This window comes from Papaver somniferum, unplaced genomic scaffold, assembly GCF_003573695.1.
Source record: "Papaver somniferum cultivar HN1 unplaced genomic scaffold, ASM357369v1 unplaced-scaffold_154, whole genome shotgun sequence".
NCBI classification, from domain to species: domain Eukaryota; kingdom Viridiplantae; phylum Streptophyta; class Magnoliopsida; order Ranunculales; family Papaveraceae; genus Papaver; species Papaver somniferum.
In genome coordinates, this window is record NW_020624820.1 from 6222404 (window position 1) to 6244476 (window position 22073).

The 22073-nt window shown below is 35.3% G+C and overlaps 2 protein-coding genes across 2 annotated transcripts; one reads left to right on the top strand and one right to left on the bottom strand.

Moving 5' to 3' along the window:
- Positions 1-1471: 1471 nt before the first annotated feature.
- Positions 1472-7046, top strand: LOC113336747 (peptide methionine sulfoxide reductase B5-like). Its single transcript, XM_026582415.1, has 3 exons — positions 1472-1868; positions 6426-6582; positions 6723-7046. The coding sequence occupies exons 1-3, from the start codon at positions 1501-1503 to the stop codon at positions 6870-6872; spliced, it is 675 nt and encodes a 224-aa protein (XP_026438200.1). The 5' UTR covers positions 1472-1500; the 3' UTR covers positions 6873-7046.
- Positions 7047-7789: 743 nt separating this feature from the next.
- Positions 7790-12959, bottom strand: LOC113336745. Its single transcript, XM_026582414.1, has 7 exons — positions 12617-12959; positions 11484-11576; positions 10475-11031; positions 9303-9381; positions 8749-9124; positions 8485-8651; positions 7790-8202 (listed from the first exon to the last, which is right to left on the bottom strand). Exons 3-7 carry the CDS (start codon positions 10723-10725, stop codon positions 7897-7899), a joined length of 1179 nt encoding a protein of 392 aa, XP_026438199.1. The 5' UTR covers positions 10726-11031; positions 11484-11576; positions 12617-12959; the 3' UTR covers positions 7790-7896.
- Positions 12960-22073: the final 9114 nt, after the last annotated feature.

Below are 22073 nucleotides of genomic sequence, written 5' to 3' on the forward strand. Positions count from 1 at the left end.
ACGTATAAGAACAGGTCAGTCTTACATAATGCTCAAAAGAATTATACTGTGTAAGGCTAGTGATCTTCGTAAATGCAATAATGGATGCTTTTCTGGTAGTGCATCGTTTGCAGAGTTTCCGATTTAGCTTGACATTGTCTCTTGGCATTCAGGTTACCATCATTCTATAAGTGTACATAAATGTGCACCTGTAATGCAAGTGTACAAAATGGTGCACCTGTAACAAGATGAGTGCAGGTTGATTTCACAGCCATTCTCATCCTAGAAACAAGCCTTTTTTAGGAACTGAGATGGTGGATTTCACTATTGTTCTCATCCTAGAAACAAGCATATTTTATTTTTCTTTGACCACACCCAAAATAAACATACCATACCTATCATTTTTACTAAGCTCTAAATGACAAATATGCCTATCTTTGTGAAACAGATGAGTGCCTAGTTTTATAAGAGCTTGCAACTAGTATTATGAAAGTGCCTTTGTATGGTGAAATTGTTAAAATATGTTTGGGTTTCTTTTGAATTTGTTTGTTATGGGGACTAATCTGATTACCAGTATTTGTTATGAAGAGAGAAGAAATATTATATCTGGTTCAATAGGCTCAGATGTAAGAGCTCATTGGGAACAAATGCAAACATGTCGAATTTCCCATGATTACACTAAGTAATTCATGCGAAGGTGGCAGAAGAGTTAGAGTTGCAGTTGTTTGTGGGGATGAACATGTTAAATTATCAGGTGCATGTGAGACACTGGCAGCAGATAAGATGATTTTAATACGCACAAGGATGAGCCTTATTGGGATACACAAGATTTAAGTGGATTCACTTCCGTAGATGACGCTAAAATTTGTCTTAGGTGGACGACTTACGTTGTGTGTAATATACAAGCCGGTGCCTTTGGATTTTCTGGATTTTTGTAGATGTTTATTGTTTGTACACCAATGTAAACTATTTTTTTTTTAAAATCAGAATTATATAGTCATATAGGTACTCTTTTTTTAGCTCTCGGAAAGCTCTTTCCGAATATATAAAGTTTGCGAATTTTGGACAAACGGTTATAAAGATAAATTGATTTTAATTGATTTTTTTTATTATTTAAAACTGCTGACATCATCATCAGTCATTTTGGACTAAACTACAAATACTTAGACTAAATTGTAAATCAAAAAGGTTATTTGTGTACTTTCCATTAAAAAGAATTAATTTATACCTGGTTGAATGGGTTAGGACTAACTAGTATATTTGAATGGATTTGGACTAAACGGCATTTTAATAAAATTCAGTATAGTCTCAAAAAAGAAAAAAAAATTGGCAACGTTCAACAGCCCGGCCCGAGAGCACCTACCAACTTTCATCCTAGGCTCAGATGAGGGGAGACGTGGCTGATTATGGGATACAACTTTGATGACCGCTCCACACGTTTATGCCGTTGATTTGGTCCAACTAAAAAACTAAAGAAATTTTTTTTCTTTTCGTTGGACATAACGAAATTCTTTGATAGAAATGGCTACTTCTACTCTACAGTTCCAACTTTTGAGACCCTCAAATTTGTTTTTAAGAAAACCCTCCTTATTAATTTCTTCCACGCCCAAAACTCATCTAACCCAATATCTGAGCCACATTCATTCTCCAATAAAATCTACTTATTCTCAATTTACATCTTTATCATCATCATCAAAACCTAGATTCTCAGTCTCTTCTGAGAGTAATTTTGGTGGGTTTTTGAGTAATCAGAAGAGAAGTAGAGGGTTTTGTATTGAAAGAAGAGGAGTAGTAGCTATGGCTGGAGGACCTGTTCAGAAATCAGAGGAGGAATGGAGAGCTATTCTGTCTCCTGAACAGTTTAGAATTCTCAGACAGAAAGGAACTGAGTAAGTTTTTCCTGACAAAAGTTCTGATTATTTAGGGTTTTGAAATATCTTACAATAAAGGGTTGCTTAAAAATTGTATTTTTGTGTTGATATGATGAATCCATACCTGAATTTCTTTAGCTGTATGCATGGGTTTGGTTGCATTAGGCTTAATGCGAAATGCTGAATTTTCTTATGCTAAATTTCTTGATGGATTTTGATTTAGGGATTTACCTTGGAATTAGCTTAATGATAGTCTGATATGACTGTAACTGCTTATTTTCACTTTATATATTTCGTGGTCTTTTCCTTGTTTTTATATAAAAAATCAATAGGATGAAATTAGGATCATACATGCACAATTCTTCACATAAGATGGAGAGGAGGTCACTGCATGTCATTTTATCAGAAGTTGATGTTTGAGTGATAATGCCATTGTTATATTTTACAACAATAGCAAACACCATAAGTACAGCTGCTGCCGAGGCCACCAAGTGCTATGGAAGCAGTGAGAACTCCACATGGAGAACATGCGATGACCTAGTCAGGTATCGTCGTTAACATTAATAGTGATATTTTTCTTTAGAAGGATAATTTTCATAGGCCAGTGGTTAGCAGTGAGGAGTCCAACTAATGCGCCATTAAAACGTTTCAAACCCAGCACTGATGCGTAGTTGGTGTGCAGTGCTGGGTTTGATTAGTTTTGACGGGCATTGATAAACTATTGCTTTCAAAGGGCTCCAGATCCTCTGTCCCGTTTTTTTCTCTGTGCCTCGTGTACCAGCCAGTCGTAAGATGACACATGTTCTCTGTTTAGCTGCCTAGTTACATTTGGTTAACTGCGGTTAAATTGGAAGAAGAAAAAGAATTAACATTTTGAAAAAAATAACATTAAAAAAATAAAAATCGAAACTTTTCTCTTCTTCGTAGTCGAGAAGTTTCACAATCAAAATAATAAAATGTAATACTTTTCTTTGAATTAGGCATAGATGTACATTTGTAATGTTAGAAACTCTCCCCTAATCTTCTCCGGATGTCGATAAAATCAAAAGAGATTCAAACAGCATTCTTGATATTCTTAAAGTCTAAAACATCCTATTTTTTTAGATGACTGATTCAAACAACATTCTGGATATTCTTAGTTTCTAAAATATCTTATTTTTTCAGATGGTCTAAAACTTCATTTTTGTTTCGTTACAATATGTGTTGAAACAATCCCTTAGGGGCTTTCTAACATCTCCTCTTCTTGATCAAAAAAAAAAAGAGAAAAAAAGGATCATTATTTTTGGAAAGAAGCAAAACAAAGATTAGAAAAATAAATCTAACTACTGGACAATGGATTAATCTCCAAAGCAAACTAAGTTAAATGATAAAATCAATTCTTTTTTTGATTTTTTGAGAAGATATAATTCAAGTTCAAATCCTACTATAGGAGATTTCTGACCATAATTAGGGTTTTAATGTTTATTTTTACAGTATTTATAGGCTTCAAACATGATTAAAAAGTAGTAAATAGTAAAGAACACGTGTCATGTTGTGAATGGCTGGTACAGGAATACAGGGAAAAAATGGGACAAAGAATGCGGAGTCCTCTGAGAGTATTGAGTTGTGACAATCAGTTCCATTTTGGTCATATTTATATTTATGGAAGGAAAGAATAGTGTATATTCAGTCTAGACCAAGTCTACGAAGTAGCAAGACGAAGTATACGAAGTAGCAACAGTCCGGTATCTATGTGCTAGCTGGCACAGTTCATGGTGTATATTGTGGATGATAGTTTACATCTAAATTTAGTTTCAACTTATATCGAAGTTTGTTGATCTCTTAAAAATTTTATTCATTTAATAGTGTCACAACTGGTAGAAGTATATACTGTTGCTGGTATCTTAAATATATGTTTTTATTTTGATTGAAAGGCGAGTGAAGTTTTTAAGAGATCAACAAACTCTGATACTAGTGGGGATTGAGTCCTGGTCTTAGGTTGTCATCCACGCTGATGATGCTTAGTTTAAGAACCTCCCTTTTTTCAACAGTTTCCAAATGTGAATGTATTGTTGTCATCATTGAATCTTCAAGTCACTTTTGTTAATTTAGTTAGTTGAAGGACTTGGGATGAATCTTTAATGACATTCTTTCTATTAGAAGTGTTTATCCTTTTATCAGGGAACACACTCTGATGAATTTATTGGAAACTGTAGAGCTTAATCAAACTTTCTTTTTGGAAGAACTAGAGAATCAGCCATCAACATTGAGTTGGATAAGGGGTGTTTGTCTAGGTAGATTAGCTTGTTGTCTTTGAATCTGTGTTCTTTGTAGAAAATGCAAGTGACGAGGTCTCAATTTTAGCTTGTTTGTTCTTTGGGAAAATGGGAAAATTGACAGATTAGGCTGTAGTGTGTGTATGCCCTTGGATTCTCACACATACAAGGCAAGGCGACCTAATTCAATACTGGTTTTCAAGGTGAGCTTTATTATCGAAGTCAGACCAGCAACTATTTTGAGAGGCCCTGATAGGTAGAGATGTGGCTGAATCTGGACACTGTGTTCCTCATGATCTAGTCTAGAAGACTCTTTATTTTTGTTGTTGGACATAACAGCACGTCTTATTAGATAGGAGAACCTTCTCCCAAAGTTGCTGCCACATTGGAATTTGAATTGAATAATGGAAGAACAAGGCAAACCTTAGAGAGTTAAGAATTTGAATTGAAAAATGGAAGAGTAAGAGCAAATCTTAGAGAGATTATGGTTGTGATTCACTACCTAGTCCACGTCATTGGTGTGAAGGGACTACTTCTTATGGATGTGAAGGTGTGAAGCCGGAAGCACTATAGTATCATGCGTTTGGAAAATGTAATCATGGAATAAGGAAAAATGGGACCCACAACTTCAAAGATACATTAAAAATCGAAAAAGTAGGAAAACGCGTAATGAATTTCGCATTAAAACTTGTGGAGATAGTCTCCATGTGAAATCATTACGTGTTTTTCTATTTTTTTGATTTTTTATTGTATGTTTTAAGCTTTGGAATTTTCTTTTTTCATTTTGGATCTTTCTTCCAACATGTAAAGCTTTTGCACTTCGCTCTCTGTTCCTTCACAACCACAAGACTTAGTCCCTTCTTCACAAAGATGTGTTAGAGGTTGTGAATTCTGTGAGCGGCAACTCAGTCCTTGAGAAAAGTACAGAATGTAAATTGTCAAGAGGCTTGCCGGTCAATTTCAGTCAGGGTCCAGGGCAGCAAGTCACTTGTCATATGAATATTTATATACTGACAATGATCTCTTCTGCCTTACATTCTTTTAACTTTCATCTTCTTCTCTTAAAACCTAAATACCCCCCTTGGATTTGATGGTTTTATGGCTCTGAATATCGCCACAAAGTTCAGAAGGTTTGTACTTTTTGATCTTGTGGATCCCCACATACTTTTTGATGTAAATTCCAACTACGGATGAACCAAAGGTGAGTAAATTTTTATTTATTTATTTATTTTGTTAACTTTCATGATTCGATCATACAGTTAATGGTTTGATCTAAAGAGTGCTTTAGATAGTTAAAATTTGATTTTTGAGCGTATAAATTTTTATGCAACCCCGTAGAATTTTGGAGCTTTTGATAGAAACCATTAATTATCCAAAACGTTCATTCTCCATTAGAATCTAGTTGTTTGTCAGCTAAGATCTTTATCATTTTCATAAAAATACCTAGATTTGCTCTCAATTCTGTCGGTAATTTTGATGAGATGTATTAATCAGAAAGAAGAATTAGTAGTGAAAAAACCATAGTAGCTCTGGCTGGACATGTTCGGAAATTAGAGGATGAACAGAGGTCTCCTGAACAATTTAGAATTCTTAGACAGGAAGAAACCGTGTAAGTTCATGCAGTCCATGCTTTACACTTTTGGTAATCCAATTCAAATTGATTAATGAATTATGAAGTATTTTTTGTTGTACCAAATTTAAAGGATTTCTGTTAGTCTGATCATGCTGTTGCTGTTATGGATGTCTTGTGGGTTCTTGTTGAAATGACTTTTAGATTCAGTGCTCCTATTTTGAATGTGTACAAATAGGGTTCCTTGGAATTGAACCACGTATTGACTTTTTTGGCTTCTGCTCTTAAGAAGCCTTGGATAATCTGTGCCTTGCAAGCCAGTTTCAAGGAGAGCTAGGTTCATTGAGAATTCTTGTATTCTACGAGGTTTAGCTCAACAATAATTTGATATGATTGTAAACTGCTTTTATTCGGATTCATATTTGGCATTCTTCTATTTGTTTAATTTCTCAATAACAACAGAAACGGCTGCAACTGTGACAGTCCGCTTAATGTTCTCAATTAAGACATTACACCATTGTTTTTTCCCATCAAAGATGAAAATGAAGCTCGAAGTTCTTTGTTTTATTCATTTGAAGTTTGAACAATGACAGACTGACATTTTGTGGATAAGGTGTTTGAAGTTCTTTGAACTATGAAATGTGTAGTCTGTTTCTTCCACTGAGTGGTTTAGAGTTTAGACATTATTTGGAGATAGCAGTAAATGAAGCTCAATTTTGAATGATGCCCGTGTTGATATTTGATATACAGGTATCCAGGTACTGGCGAATACAACAAGTTTTATGGTGATGGGATTTATACCTGTGCTGGTTGTAACACACCACTATATAAATCAACCACTAAATTTGACTCTGGTTGTGGTTGGCCAGCTTTTTTTGAGGGTCTTCCTGGAGCCATTACACGCACTGTAAGTTTCTCTCTCTCACTCGCTCTCTAGACATCTATCTAATCTTACTCAAACATTTTGTTTTTCACTTGTTCATTTCTGTCCTGCTTCTCCTTTGGGTTATTAGATTCATGTTAACAAGATGATCAATGTTATTTCAGGCGGACCCTGATGGAAGGAGAATTGAGATAACTTGCACTGCTTGTGGGGGTCACCTGGGACACGTTTTTAAAGGCGAAGGGTTTAAGACACCTACAGATGAACGTCACTGTGTTAATAGTGTTTCTCTCAAGTTTAGCCCTGGTTCTTAGTTCCAAGTTTACTATACATGTTCTCTCTGTAAGTGACCAGCATAAAAGTCCCGATGCTTTGAACTATATCAGTATTTTCTGTTACCTTGAATAATAACATTTCATGCTCGTCCCCAAGTATGTTAACAGTTGAATCCTGAATTTTATAATGCAAAACGAGGTAGTTCTCTTTGACCCCTGGCTTGTATTCATTTGCTGGAAGTTGCTCTATTCAAGATCTGATTGTAGATTGTTGCTAAAAACCCAAATGACTGACCACCATCGATCTAACTCAGCTCTCTCAGTTTCAACAGCTTACCTGAGATGCTGGTTTGATTTTTCAATTATTTGTGTATCAAATGAGGGTGTGTATCGCATTAAAAATAAACAAAATAAGTGATTATGGTGCTAGTGGAAGAAAGTGCTATATCGGTTTCTAGCAATTACATCTTTTTCTTGTTGCAGTTGTGTTCATATACACTGAAGATTCTTTTAAGCTGTCGGAATTGGTAATTAAAGAACATCTCTGTAATTTTTTCACATTATTTGTGAGTTCCTGGCCTTCTCCTGCCATTGTTGATGTTATTCTTCTTGCTTCTGCTCTTCATCTTGCACTTGTTTTTTTGCCATATGTTAAAGCAAAAATTCGTCAGTCTTTAATCAACAAGTTTGTTTTTGATTGAAATTGATTAAGCTGGATATTTTGCTGGGAATCGAAGAGTCTTATAGGGTTGCACCTTACAAAATCATAGAACCAACTTTGCTGGTCCAGTAAAACCAAATTGGCAGGCCAAGTAGAAACTAGTACAACTTGCAACAACCTCAATTTTTTTCTCTCTTTGCTGCATCTTCATTTCCACCTTCTACACTTATGCTTACAACTATCAAAAAAATTCCAAGCTTTGAAAGAAAAACTTGGCAGAAAGAGTCCGTGGGCATGGATGAAAATAAAAATTATTCTTCAATTTTACAAGAACATGGAACAAAAAACAATAAAAATGATTGCTCAATTAACCAAATGAGAACAGGCAAAGTAAAACTGAATTCAACTTTTTCGTAGTTTTTTCAACTTTTTAGAGCTACTGGTATTTGGTGAATAGCAAACAGCAGCAAGAACAATTAACATCGTGGATAAGAAGGCTGCGGTAAAAGTAACATAAGATACTACTTGAGAGTGTGCCTTCTTTCCAGATGGGATTCTCCAATGAAGAGCATCAGCTAGGGATTGGAAGTGTTCAGCTCTTTTCGCCCAAAAACATCTTTCGCATACCGCATTACGTTCAGTGGAGCAACGAATAAACAAATCTGGAATACTCATTTCCACGTTTGAGTAACCACTTCCATCAAGAGGCTACAAAAGAATAGTAGCCTTTCAGAATCCATGCGTTTTCAAATTAACTCATAGTACTAATATCCGTATCCATATCAATCCCAAACAAATGCATAGTTCATTTATGTGGGTCTCTCCAGCTAAGAATAGTTCTATATTCATTCATTTATGCGTGTCTCGCCAGCTAAGAATCTTCATTTCAGTGATCAACCCCAAACAAATGCATTTTACAGAGACACCCCAACCATATCACCGGTTTTTTTCATATCGTAACTACTAATACAGCTATTAACTCCAACTCACCGGATATCGTGCATGCAATGGAAGCTCTAGATTGATTTGCAATTCATCGGTGTGCTTCGATAGAATGTTGTGGCCTATATCCATGTGAACTTCAACAACTGATCTGTTGGAAAGAGCCGAAGGTAATTCCAAATTTGTATCACCAAAAACAGCAGCATCTGCAAGGACTGAAACAAAAAACCTTTCTTGTCTTTAGAAAGTTTGAACTACGTATAAGAGAAGACTTACTAATTTGCTTCACATGAAGAAGAGTCAGATCAGTACCACCACTTTGGACGAGATGTTGTAACTCAAATGGGTCTGCAAAGACTCCAGATGGTAGTCTTTCAATAACTACGGCTTCACAGAAGTGCTCTGGTAGCTCTGATATGGTTGTATGAGGCTGGATACTGACCCTTAAGGAAGAAAACAGGCGACGATGAGAGCCTTCACCAATCAGATCCCTGTGCAAAACTGGTACTTTAATCACTGTATTTAGATTTTCGAGCGATTTACAGGGGCGAAGGGGAAAGCCATGCTTCAAGAAACTTTGGAAGTTAGAATCAACTAAGATGTCGTGTTTATTAAAGTAAGATTCCGAAAGATATTTCTCCGAGCACGGCAATGAGCTGGCGTGTTGTAGGTTGTTACACTTGCCAACCTGGAAATTAAGGTAGGACGATGTAGACAAAATAAGCACTTGTTTATAAAATATGATTAATTCTTCTAACTTAAGCCAGCATTCTAACATCGAACTAAAACACATACATCGAACTAAAACACATAAAAAGTAAATATGTTAACCAGCAAAAAAATCTCAGGTAAAAGGTGCGACTCACTGATCTTGTTGGAAGATAGATGAGTAAGAATGCAAGCAACAAGTACACGTACAGTGGGCCCCCGATATCCATAGAGTACCTGAAACACATGGCAATATAATTGTAAGACTGTAGATGTATTCGGCTGCAAGTTCAGGATTAGAACCAACCTTAAATTGTGAAGGATTTCAGTTGGAAGTCACAAACTAGACAAATTTCAATGCAAATTATAGAGGACAATGAAAAAGAAGACGCGGGAGAGGAAAGTGCAGTTTTTTTAGATAAAAGACACCTAAATGTGTTTATATCAGGCAATATGTTACTGCTTTAATCCTAAAGACTGAATTTAAAAGAGAGATAAAATGATAAGTAGCCATTTTTGATAGCGCCAACTAATGCAGGAGTCCATATAGATCGGGAAGATAGAGTCTCAAGGTCGGGTCGGACGACTTGAAAGCTGAGTCTTCGTTGTCTTGCTTTCCTTCCTAAGTTGTTTAGTTTCAAACACACTCAAGAATTTCCATCATCATTTTGTGATAGCTCTCAATGAAGGAAATCAATGCATTCCATTCAAAGCCAGTCTTCTCGTGGAATTTGATTATCAGCAAGCAATTTTGTGATCAGTTAAATGGGTTTTACTGGTGAATTAAATTTAAATAGTGAATAGCAACGGTATCAGATCTTTCTTAATTAAACAATGCATTTCATGCTAGAAAAATAGCTAGAAATCTGAGATGCAACACACCATTGGTAAGCTCTAGATTTGCTACTTAGGCAGCGAAAGAGAAACATGTATAAAGGAACATTATTAAGTCAATGAACAGGTAACATTCTAGCTTCTTAAAGTTATCTAGGTCGAGTCAGATTTTGCAATTTTTTTGATGGTTCAGAAGAAACATATATGTTATTATCATGTATGAGATCATTAGTGTCACTACACAATTTAACTCTCCCTAAGTCCGAAACAAGTACTACGGTGTCATGCTCACAGTCATTGAACAAATAAGTAAGCCCCAAATCAGCATTAAAGTTTCAGTGTTATGCATTAGAAAATCAGAAGAAACATCATTTATGAATGTTTTTATGGTGGGGTCTGATGTCTTTGAGACACACGACTCTGAAACTGAATTTCTAGACTCAAAGAAATCTTCTAGTATCAAATCACCATCATCAAAGTAACATGGATAACTTACCTCATCAAAAACATTACTCTCCCCGACCCTACATGTTCTTCGAAGATAAGTGAATTTTCATCAACATTTGCTACAGTTGGACTAGAAACACTACTTTCAAAATAAAATTCATATGGGGTTTCAAGCACTTCAATCTCACCGACAATACACTTTTCACTTTTATTCATCTTTCTCATGTGAAGTACTTCGTTTAAAAGTCTGTCTGTTTCTTTGGGGACTTCACTTTGATTAACAATCAAATTATCCAGCATAATTTGCTTGTGTCGCTTAGAATAAAAGAGTACCACCTCAGACCATACGTATCAAAATGTAATGTATTCATCAAAGCCTGATCAAGTTGAGTGTTTTGCTGGTCAATAAGTTTGAGGATTTCCGCTAAAGATGGCATATAGGGGGCTTAGATACTGCAAATTTGCCAATTTTCCCACTTGGGTGACTGGTTCATTTCTAGGTAGTCTCGGGGATCTCTATATTGGGCAGCTCATGACCATCGTATGGTTGATAGAGACCCCAGCAACTATCAAAATGGTGGTCTGCCATGGTCGCTTTTTAAAAACCTGCCCACAATTTTCAAAAATAATGTAATATATATTATTCAAAAAAAGCTTTCAACTAACTCAAAACATATTGCTGAATAAGAGAAAAAATAGATAAGCACACAGTACTAAACAGAAAGAAACATGCTCACTATTAAGAAAACAAAAAAGATTAGCATGCTCTAGATTTGTGTTGGAGTTGGTTTGACCTTGGCTAGCTCAGATAAGGAAACGAGGCATCTCATTACTAACTAGGTTTGCCGTAATCATAAAAGAGTCCGTCCCGAGAGTGTGCCTTATCCTAAGCAGGGTTTTGATTTGATTTTAGCACTAAATGAAGTGGTTAACTAGCAAGAGGCCAGCTCGTAATCGTTAACAAAATGGATTACCTGACCTGTTCAAACCCATTTAAGCAATGTAGCAGACAAAGGAAGGAAGAATTCAGCTAAAAGTGTAATTTTCAAGAAATTTACCTCCGGCGTGCGAAACAAGAAGGCCAAACAAATCTGGTCAGTTTCTCCTTCTTTCTTTCTTTGGCCAGTGTAGTAATCTACTCTCTCACAAACCTAACAAACACTAGATATATCAGCACCGAAGAAAATGAACGAAACGCTTACAGACTACACGGTACAGATGGTAAAGAAAATCTAGCACCAAAAATAAAGGCAACACATAACCAAACCTAACAGTACTACGAGTAACAAAATTTCAGAAACAACAAAAGTGCCATAAACTATACAACAAAGAAAGGAAAAGAAAGCACATTGTAATGATGCAAAATACAGCAACTGGATTTCTAAATGAAACTATAACCTTACACAAAATAAAAATAAAAAGTCAGCATAAAAGCCAATATACTATTATAAATTTCCTAAACTAAAGTGCATCCACGATGACAAAATCAGCACCTACTCACTCCTGTTAACCCTAGAATGATGCACATTAAGAACATTAGTAAGAATCCAAAAAGCTATGACAAAAACATGCAAACTGTAACAACTTCCACAAATACAAGTGTAATCAAAGTATTAACTAAAAAGTTTATACAACCAAATAATGAATACCTAAAAGCACTATAGTAAAAGGAAAACAAACAACACTCTCATCAAATTAAGGAAATATATATACTTCCTAAACTACAAATCAGCAAAGTAAAACCTATAAATCAAACTACACTGTCTGCCTACTCTCTTAAATATACGATCCTGATACAAAAATAATTCAAAAGGGGACAATTCAACTTCATGAGCTATAATGTTAATCTCTGGCATTACATATCTTCTTTTTTAGGGCATAAATAATCACAGATTTATCTCGGTCAGTTGAAAATGAAGGATTCTTAATTACCAAGGATGCATGACTTACAAGGTCAGGGTAGTATCTTGCCATTCTGAAATTGAACCATCCTTACACATAGAAGAAAAAAACATAGGTAGTATAAATCTTAATTACTATGACGGAGTTTCATCTTATCCCTAATAAGAAAACTAAAACAGAACTAAATACAAATTCTAATTACTATGACAGCCAATTGCAACACCTTAATTTATAAAGTATTTTCTCCCCAAATCAAGGCTCTGATTGTAAGCAATAGCTAACAACTCACCATCAATGTCAGACCTTGCCCTCAAAAACCAACTTGTACACAAATTGTGCTGTAAATTAACGTGTCGTCTTTTCACATTGGTTTATTATCCATGAGATTGCATCAACTGATTGTGTAAAAGAGTAGCTGGTTATCCTTTCCCAGATTCAACATCTACCTATGAGTGCTTCAAGCTAGGTAATGGACGGACGGGTTTGGTGGGAGAAACTAGTACTGCTATGTTCTGGTGGTGGTGGTGGTGGTGGGAGGGGTGATTTGGTTTTGAGAGGCTAAAAGTTTGAGATCAAAGGAAATGAATGACCGTGGAAGGAAATTGAGGAAGTCCGAGAGTGTGCTCGGTGGTATTTTTTTCCTTTCTAAAACGTGAATAACACTTGGACTAAGGCCGGTTCCCATGGGTGTGGCAAACATTCAAGTTTGCCATTTTTGCATCCATTATGGAACTGGCAAGCTGGCAAACCGACATGATTAAGTGGTAAATTTGCCATTTAGCTAGGTCAGTTCAAGTTTTTACCGAGCGGTCGAGTCTCGATCGCTCGGTCAAGGCTACACTGTCCGGTATTTACTACACCGTTAGCGGCTTTTATAAGACTAGTCGGTCTAGACTACACAACTACGTAGAATCTGATCCAACGGCCATAAATCTCCCCCTATAAATATCAAATTCCTCTTCCATTTTAACTCACACCTTCTCTTTCTACTCTTCACATTTGTTAATCTAAAACAAATTTCATCATCCAACTCTTCCATTCACTCATATTGTATAATTTGTTTAATATGTCTCAATCTAATACTCAATCTAATAAAAATAAGAAGATTAGGGGTGCAAAATTTACCGTAGCCGAAGATGAAAGCATTTGCAGAAACTATGTGTTTTTTACACAAGATAGTGTTGATGGTGCCCATCAACAATCTACCAAGTTGTGGGATAACATATTTGCTAAATTTCGTGAAGAAACTATGAACATAAACGATCGTGATGCAAATGGATTGTCTGGTCGCTTTGTTGCCTTGTATGTCGCTGTTCTAATGCAAGTTGCTCGTGCTTGAGCGAGCGGTCTTGTTGATGTCGAACGAAAGTGTCGAACTGATTGGCACCATAAACATGGGAAAATTTTTGCTTATGAAAGTTGTTATCATATTTTGAAAGTGTTGCCTAAATATAATCCAGAAGTGTTAGCAAACATGCAGAATATACCTGCAAGTTCACCGTACACTTCTTCACCTTCAACGCCAGCTTCACAACCATCTCAATCATCTCATCCCCCTTCGGATAATCCATTTTCTTCACCAGAAACCACAAAAAACAACAATTCCAACTTGAATGTCAATGTTGCGATCAAGAGAAAGTTATTAGGAAGAAATCATGCAAGAGCAGCGAGAAAAGCTGCCCAAGAAGGAGAAGCAAGTGAAGGAGGTGCTTTGGATACTTTGATAGAGCATCAGAAGATTTCCGAAAAACAAAGAGTTGTAGACCGCCAGTTCTTGACTAGGGAGATGAAAAAACATCGACAAACTCAAGAGAACTTTGTTTCAGACTATGACAAGAATAAGATTCTAAATGCAAACACCACAACAATGAATCCCAGACAATATATGATATGGGAGATGGAGATGGACCGGTTAGCAGAGGAGTTGGAAGAAAAACGAAACAAGAGAAATTTGGAAAATCAATTTGGAGTTCAAGCCGAAGATGAGGAAGATGAAGACCACGATGAAGTAGTTCCACTTTATTAATTAATGTATCAGCTTTAATTTTAATGAAGATGTAGTAGTCATGGTGAATGAAATTGTTCTAGTTTTTCATTACAAATTGTTTTAATTTTTCATTACATTAAAACTTAAACTTGACAACATCCATGAAAACTAATATTAAGCCTAACATCCCGTACGAGCTATTAGAAACTCCTTTAGAATTTGGTAATGCGCTTCGTATTCGAAATTTTTTCCTTTCCATTTTCGCCACTCGTCTCGAGTTCGTATTCCCAATTCAGCATTTGTGTCACCTCTAAGACGATATCGAGTGACAATCCTTTTCATAGCTATAAAATCCACAAGATCTTTTTCGATAGTCATGAATCGGCAAAACAAAGCAGCACGATCCCGATTATGAGGATTACATGTCTCTGTGCATAAGGCATCATGAATTTTACCCAAATAACTTATACTAGGTAAACCATTCATCCGTCGTTATTCACCTCTCTTCGGGTAGTATATTACATAGTTTCTATAAAGAGATAAATCTTCATCTTCAGTGAATCTAGGATCATCCATAAATTAACCAGAAGGTAGAGAAGTGTTTTTGTAGAGAAGTGAAGGTGTGATTTTGAAGTGGATGAAGTGAAGGTATATTTATAACGAATGTTTGCGATTGAGTCTAGACCGCTACTTTAAATGACCGTTAAAAAAATTAAACTTAAATAGCTTCAAAACAAAACTATGGAACAATAAATGAAACTTAAACAATTAAACAATTTTAAAAAAAAACTGTAAAATAACAAATGAAACAACACTACTCAATTCGTCCTCCATCTCTTCCAAACTCAGCCAACATATTTGCCCTGAGATCTTCCCTTAACCCGTTATACAGATATCTGTTCTCAATATGACTGGTCATTTGCGCATAGTTCCTTGCAGGTAATCCTCTTGTTGGTATAATCTCATGCCTTAAGTCTTCATCTTGATGGTTAGTCCAATTCTTATTACGACGAGTTTTCTGGATTACCATGTTATGCATAATGATGCAAGTCAGCATAGTCTTATGCATTTCACGCGCACTTAGACCGCGATAAGGCCCATAAATTATTGCGAACTTCCGCTTCAGAATTCCAAAAGCCCGCTTCACATCCTTTCTCAGATCCATTTGTCTACTATTGAAATATGAGTACGAACGACCCATTTCACCGGAACAAAAGTTAACCATTTTGGATAAATTCCATCTGCAAGATAATAACCATGAGTGTAGTGATTCCCGTTGATACAGAAATTTACCCGAGGAGAAATTTTATACTTTAAATCTTCAAACAAAGGCGATTCGTTTAAAACATTTATATCGTTTTGAGATCTCGGAAGACCAAAAAAAGCGTGCCATATCCAACAATCATAAGAAGCAGCAACCTCAAGGATAACTGTTGGTTTTCCGTAGTGACCCTTATATTGACCGTCCCAATAGGTATGGCATCCAGTCCATACCCAATGCATACAGTCAAGACTACCCAGCATTACATGAAATCCCCTTTTCTGGTTTTGCTTTAATATTTCTCTAACATCTGCGTCAGTTAGTTTTCGTAAATAGGTTGGACCAAAATGATTAATCATTGTTTCACAAAACAACGAAAGATACGTGTATGCGGTTGTTTTGCCAATGCGAAGGTACTTATCATTAGAATCTGGAGGTCTTCCATATCCTAGAATCCTTAAGGCCGAAGTAACCTTTTGTTCAGGGCTATGACCCCTAATATTCAGTGCATCATACTGATAATTAAATTGAGGTTCTACCTGACAAATCTCACCAATAATCTTTAGCACCAAAAGTCGGGGCATGCGGAATCGTCCTTGGAAATTTTCATCAGAGAACACACAGTCGGGGAGAAAATAATTGTGCATTAGCTTCTCGTGTTATTCATCCCGATCCCGGTACGTATATCTTCTTGTGAACACTTCTTTTGACTCTAGATCTCTAGGTATTTTCCCCGATGAATATAGCTGCAACAAGTTATTGGTTAGATCTTTATCTTCATCTGACTCATCATCAATTTTTTTCAACGCCTGAACGAATATTCGTTGTTGTTCTTCAAATCGATCCATATGAATACACACTTCTTCGTCAGAAGAATCCACTGAGTTGAAAATAAAAATTACACAAATGATTAAAGGTACAAAAGAGTAAGATGATAGAGTTAATGAGAAAATAAGGTGTGATTAAATTGAATTGAATGGGGTGAATTTATAGGGAGACGTGGGGGGAAATAACCGTTACTTCACTGTTTAATAAGCGACGATTACAAGACCGACCGGTTCTATGTAGACCGCTAGCGGTCTTCATAAAACCTGTCGGCCCAGTCTCAACCATTCGGTGGAGAGTCGATCGCTTAACTTATTCCCCATAGTGGCCCGACCAGTTTGCCAGGCTAGCTGACATAGAAAATGGAGGGTTTAGCCAACCCCCATAGGAACTGGCCTAACAGTTTGTCCCATGTAAATCCAACTATACCGATGCATCTGCTTTTGTTTACTCATTTTGTGCATCCTGTGCTGGTGCAACATTTCTACTTTTGGCGGTACCTTTGTCGACCACAGACACCCTCTTTACTCTCCTATCCTAGGACTACAAACAAACACAAATTGTCAATACTTATAGAAATAAGTAAGATTATTGGGCCAACTGATCGGAGGGGAGTAAATCTTTTATTATTCAAATGTCAACAACGAAATTTATTTTTTCATTATTCAAATGTCAACAACTGCATTTATTTTTTCAATATATGCAGGATATTGTATTGTTGAAACTTATAATCCAGCGTATGAAGAATGAGTTTTTTTTTCAATTTGTTTATCTCCATATGTATTAGAGTTTTGACACTAAAATTTTCAAAGAGGGAGACTGTTAGAGCACTGCTCGGTTGAACCCACCATGCGTTGGTATGTCAAGTTTGGTTTTCATATTTTAAAGTCGCTTGATTATAATTACTAGAGTCAACTTCGTTTAGGTTAGACTAGAAAGTCTAGGAATGTTGAGACATACAAGTATTACTTCGAAGACCTGAAAAACATGAAGACGTATGGACTACAGCGAAGACATCATCCTTCCACTTGAGGTTAGTGATACTGACTTGACTTGTTTCCATTCCTATCGTTACTTTAAAGTCGTTTATGATTAAAAACACAACATGCGGTGTTATATTTAATACTCTAGTATTAGACTTGGTTTTATTATGATCAAAATGTCAAGGAAAAATATTGAATTACGAAGTATAATGTTTATCTTTTCAACTTCGTAAATGCGACATCAACATAATCTATATAAATTGTTACCTTATTGTGTATTAGATATAGGTGTTATTTCATCAAAGGAAACTACGTGCATTACATAAGTTTAAAGGAAGTACATATACGAACTTGCTTCTTAATCGAAAAGAATCTACAGGTGTTTTCGTTCAGTTTTCTATGAAGATCTACTGGATGATCATTTCGAACCTAAGGTGGGAATTCGAAATGTATGTTGAGAGTCAAGGTTGAACCTGTCCTACCTTTTGTTGGGAGTCGTGGTAAAACCGATCCTTACCTATATTGGGAGTCTTGGTAGAACTGATCCTAGATATTGTTGGAATCATGGTAGAACTGATCCCTACCTATATTGTAAGACTTGGTATAACCAAATCTCTACCTATGTTGGGATTCATGGTAGAACCGGTCCCAAGAGCAAAACCGATTTACAATATTCACATATTACTTTACAGTTTGTGTGAGTTTGGAATTAGGGTTTTCTAAATTGGAAAGTTCTAGATGTCAACATAATTTGAACATGTACATAATTATTATCACTGATTGTTCAAAGATATTGCTTAATATTCAAGGTGATCTCAAACCTAAATATTGAGAATCTTTTATTTAACATTTTCGAATTATATGTTTTTGATTTTCAAACAATCAAAACATATCTCTTGAAAAGCTATACTAACTAAGTGATAAACTAATATTATATATTTTATAAAGACATCATTAGGAATTACATGTTTGATATTAGTTGGAAATATGAAAACCGAAATTAAGTGCTTTATTGCATATCTTGAGAATCTTTCGATTTTGGAATTTTCTTGTTATCCAGACAACATTGGTCTATAAATAGTTAAGTTTGCATTTCTTGCAAACTATCCTAATAGATAGGAAAACTTAATTCTTGTTGTTTCAGGTTTAGTCGACTATCCGGAGAGGAAAGTACCCTAGTTAGGCAATATCTCTTACGTTCGCTCGTTTAAAGAATTATGTGCGATTAAGAAGCTCTAGAGTATCATTGGAGGGAAACTAGATAATTGCATTGTTATTTTAGTTTTTGATTATTTATTTGATTGACTGGCGATAATTGAAACTTTGATTGTACTTAATTTGACTATTCTTGAAAGCCTTTTCTTTTGAAATAAGGTCTCTCAAACTAGATCAAAGTATCGACCGGATCTTCAGAACTGTTCTTAGATCTGAAGATAACTTGTGATTATCCATTGTTAACAGACTACGTTCTGTGTTTGATTGATCATAAGCAGAATAAAGTATTTGTGTGCAGGTACAATTGAAGGCAATTGAAGATTTGAAGAAAAAAAGATTTTTCTGATTGGTTTTCTCATCTCGTGATATTTGTGCACACATCTTGATCGGCTGGGATACGATTAACATATAATTTATCCTTGATGGATTTAATTAAATAGTCGTATAGATTGGCAACTATCATTTGGTGGTATTTTTCAGTGTCTGAATCTGATAGTTGTGAATCTATATTTGATTACTTCGGATCTTGATTGATCTTACCCGACAAAGGAGTTTACTTGTTTAAATGGAAGATCCCTTGTCACAAACTCAACATATCTTTATTCTTAAAGATTAATAAAGGAGTTACCAAACAGCTTAGTTCTTTTTTTTTTATATTGTTTGGAGTACGATCAAAAGGAGTTAAGTGCTTAAGACTTTACATTCATAAAGCAACTCAAGATAGTGATTTCAGTCTTAGGATTCACGTGTGTTGGCCAGACGGTTGTAGGTGTATGGATACTGAGGGAACTAAGTAACTAGGGATAGATTACTTGGTCTCAACCATACGAAGTTGGCTTTGTTCTTTGTATAACGGCTTAATTTTGAGAGTACTCAAAACTGGACTAGGTACCGGGGGTTTTCTGCATTTGCGGTTTCCTCGTTAACAAAATATTTTTGTGTGATTACATTTACTTTCTTCAATCATAATTGTTTTATTATAATTAAAAGTAAATACACTTGTACGTTAATCCAAGACACTTGATTGTAATCCTATAGTAATCGATTTCATACCGTAACTATTATCAAGTGTATAATTTATTGTCATATTGTTTCGACTCTATCCATACACGATCGCATTTGGTATCGGACTTATAGATTGCGGTGTACTTAGGTACCCTCGCCATTTCAACACAAACCCTAAAGTGTGTGTGACTTAGAGAAATCAATTTTTCCTATTGGGACCGGTTTTACCATGACTCCTAAAACAATTTAGGATCGGTTCTACCTTGAATCCCAATATAGGTAGGGATTGGTTCTACCTTGACTCCCAACATAATCTAGGATCGGTAATACCTTGATTCCCTAAATAGGTTAGAATCGATCCAACCTTAAGATTTTCAATGAAAACCGGAGCATGAATCCTCTTGATTTTCTTTCGACTACGAAACAAGTTCGTACGTCTACTTCCTTAAACTCATGTAATTAAACATAGTTTTCTAGGTATGAAATCAAAATTATATTCACTACAAAATCTAGTAACCGGTTACAAAGATTATGTTGATGTCGTAATTACGAAGTTCAAAAGATAAACATTATACTTCGTAATTCAATATACCAATATAAAATGCTTATCATTCTTGATATATTTTTCCTTGACACTTTGATCACAAAAGTCTAGTATACTAGAGTTTCATATATATATATATATATATATAACTTTGCATGTTATGTTTTCAATCAAAAACGACTTGAAAGATTACTATATATAAATGGAACAAGTCAAGTCATGTATTACTAACCTCGAGTGGAAGGATGATGTTATTGTTGATGTCGATATGTGTTCGGAATCTACAGGTCTTCAGAGTAATACTTGTACGTATCAACATTTCTAGACTTCATAGTCTAACCTAACGAAGTTGACTCTAGTAATCTAGTCAAGCGGCTTATGAGTTTTGATATTAAAATATAACAACCAACCTTGACATACCAACTCTTGGTGGTTTCAACCGAGCAACGCTCTAATAGAGGTTTTACAAAGCATAAATTCGTGTCATGATTCAATTTTTCTGAGTTGTTTCCTTCAAGCAGTCAACAATCTCGAGAGGCTGGCATATTGATTATTTTGTACTTTATAATTATAGATACACCCCACAGTGAGGAAAGGGGCAGACAAATAAATGAATGATTGAAAAATACTAGAAACAAGAAAAATGAAAGAAAGTGTGTATATGAGGATCACCATTTGGATGACTGGAGGAACGCCGGCTAAGAGGGGGGCCCGAGATACGAAGAGATATGACAAATGAAGCCGACGAGAATAGGCGTCCGCTTGGGAGAATAGTGTCTTAAAATAACAAACACAATATAAAGTGTACGTGTAATAATGGCATTAGTAGTCTGGCATGTGAAGATACCAAAGTACACGTGTGAGTCATTTTGATGTCAGCTTTGCCTATAAAAGCAGACTGAATAATCATATAAAGGTAAAGCGTATTGTGTGATAGTATTGTATACTGTGTATTGGGATTAACGTTTGACCTTCTTGCCATTTTATCTCAATGTACGTGTAAGAATAACATTAGTTGTCTAGTAAGAGAGAGTACCAAAGTACACGTGTAAGTCATCCTGAAATCATCTTTGCTTATAAAAGCAGACTGAATAATCCGATTGATGATAATAACTTTTTAAAAATAGGAAAAAAAGAAAAATTACACAAGAAGAAGAAGTGTTTATATTAGGTTGTAATTGTATGCGACCCACATTTAGGCTAAACAAAATTTATTTATTTTTATTTTCAAAATAACTAATAAAACCTTAAAATATCAATTCATAACTTGTTTCTATCCTAAAAACAACTAACCAAAACTAAATGTTAGAATTACACTAATTTTATTTTCCTCTTCCCAAAATCAAGTATTATTCAAAACTTAATTTTTTATTATCTATTTTCGCATTGAATGTCGATTATCTTCTTGTGCCTCTGTGAGGAAGATGCATTATTGATTTCTTTACTGTCGAATTTTTATTAGATGATAAACTTGCACATACAAAAGTTGAAGTTATTAGTTTTGTTAATTACGACAATGATGACCTTGAAGCAACATAAAGTTCTCTAAGTTTTATGTTGTTGCACTAATTTAAGTTTGGGACTTATGTATTTGGGAACCATTTTGATTAGTTGATACTTTCTAAAAACGCGAGGGTACAACAACCATACCCAACTATTTCGTTCGGTAATTTGTATGGACTAAACTCCAATATAATTCTGAGAGCACCAAGTTACTGAGTCTCAATCAGGATATATAATAAAGAGCTTTATCTCTTTCTAAACACAATCAGTAAATCAAACGTATAGAAATACGTTAACCTGGTTGTTATGAGAAAAACTCGGATGGTACCAAAGACCAATGGCCGAGTGTCAATCAAGTCTTATCCAACAACCAAGGTCGGATTTATCAACTATGATTGAACTATGCACAACCTATGATATTTC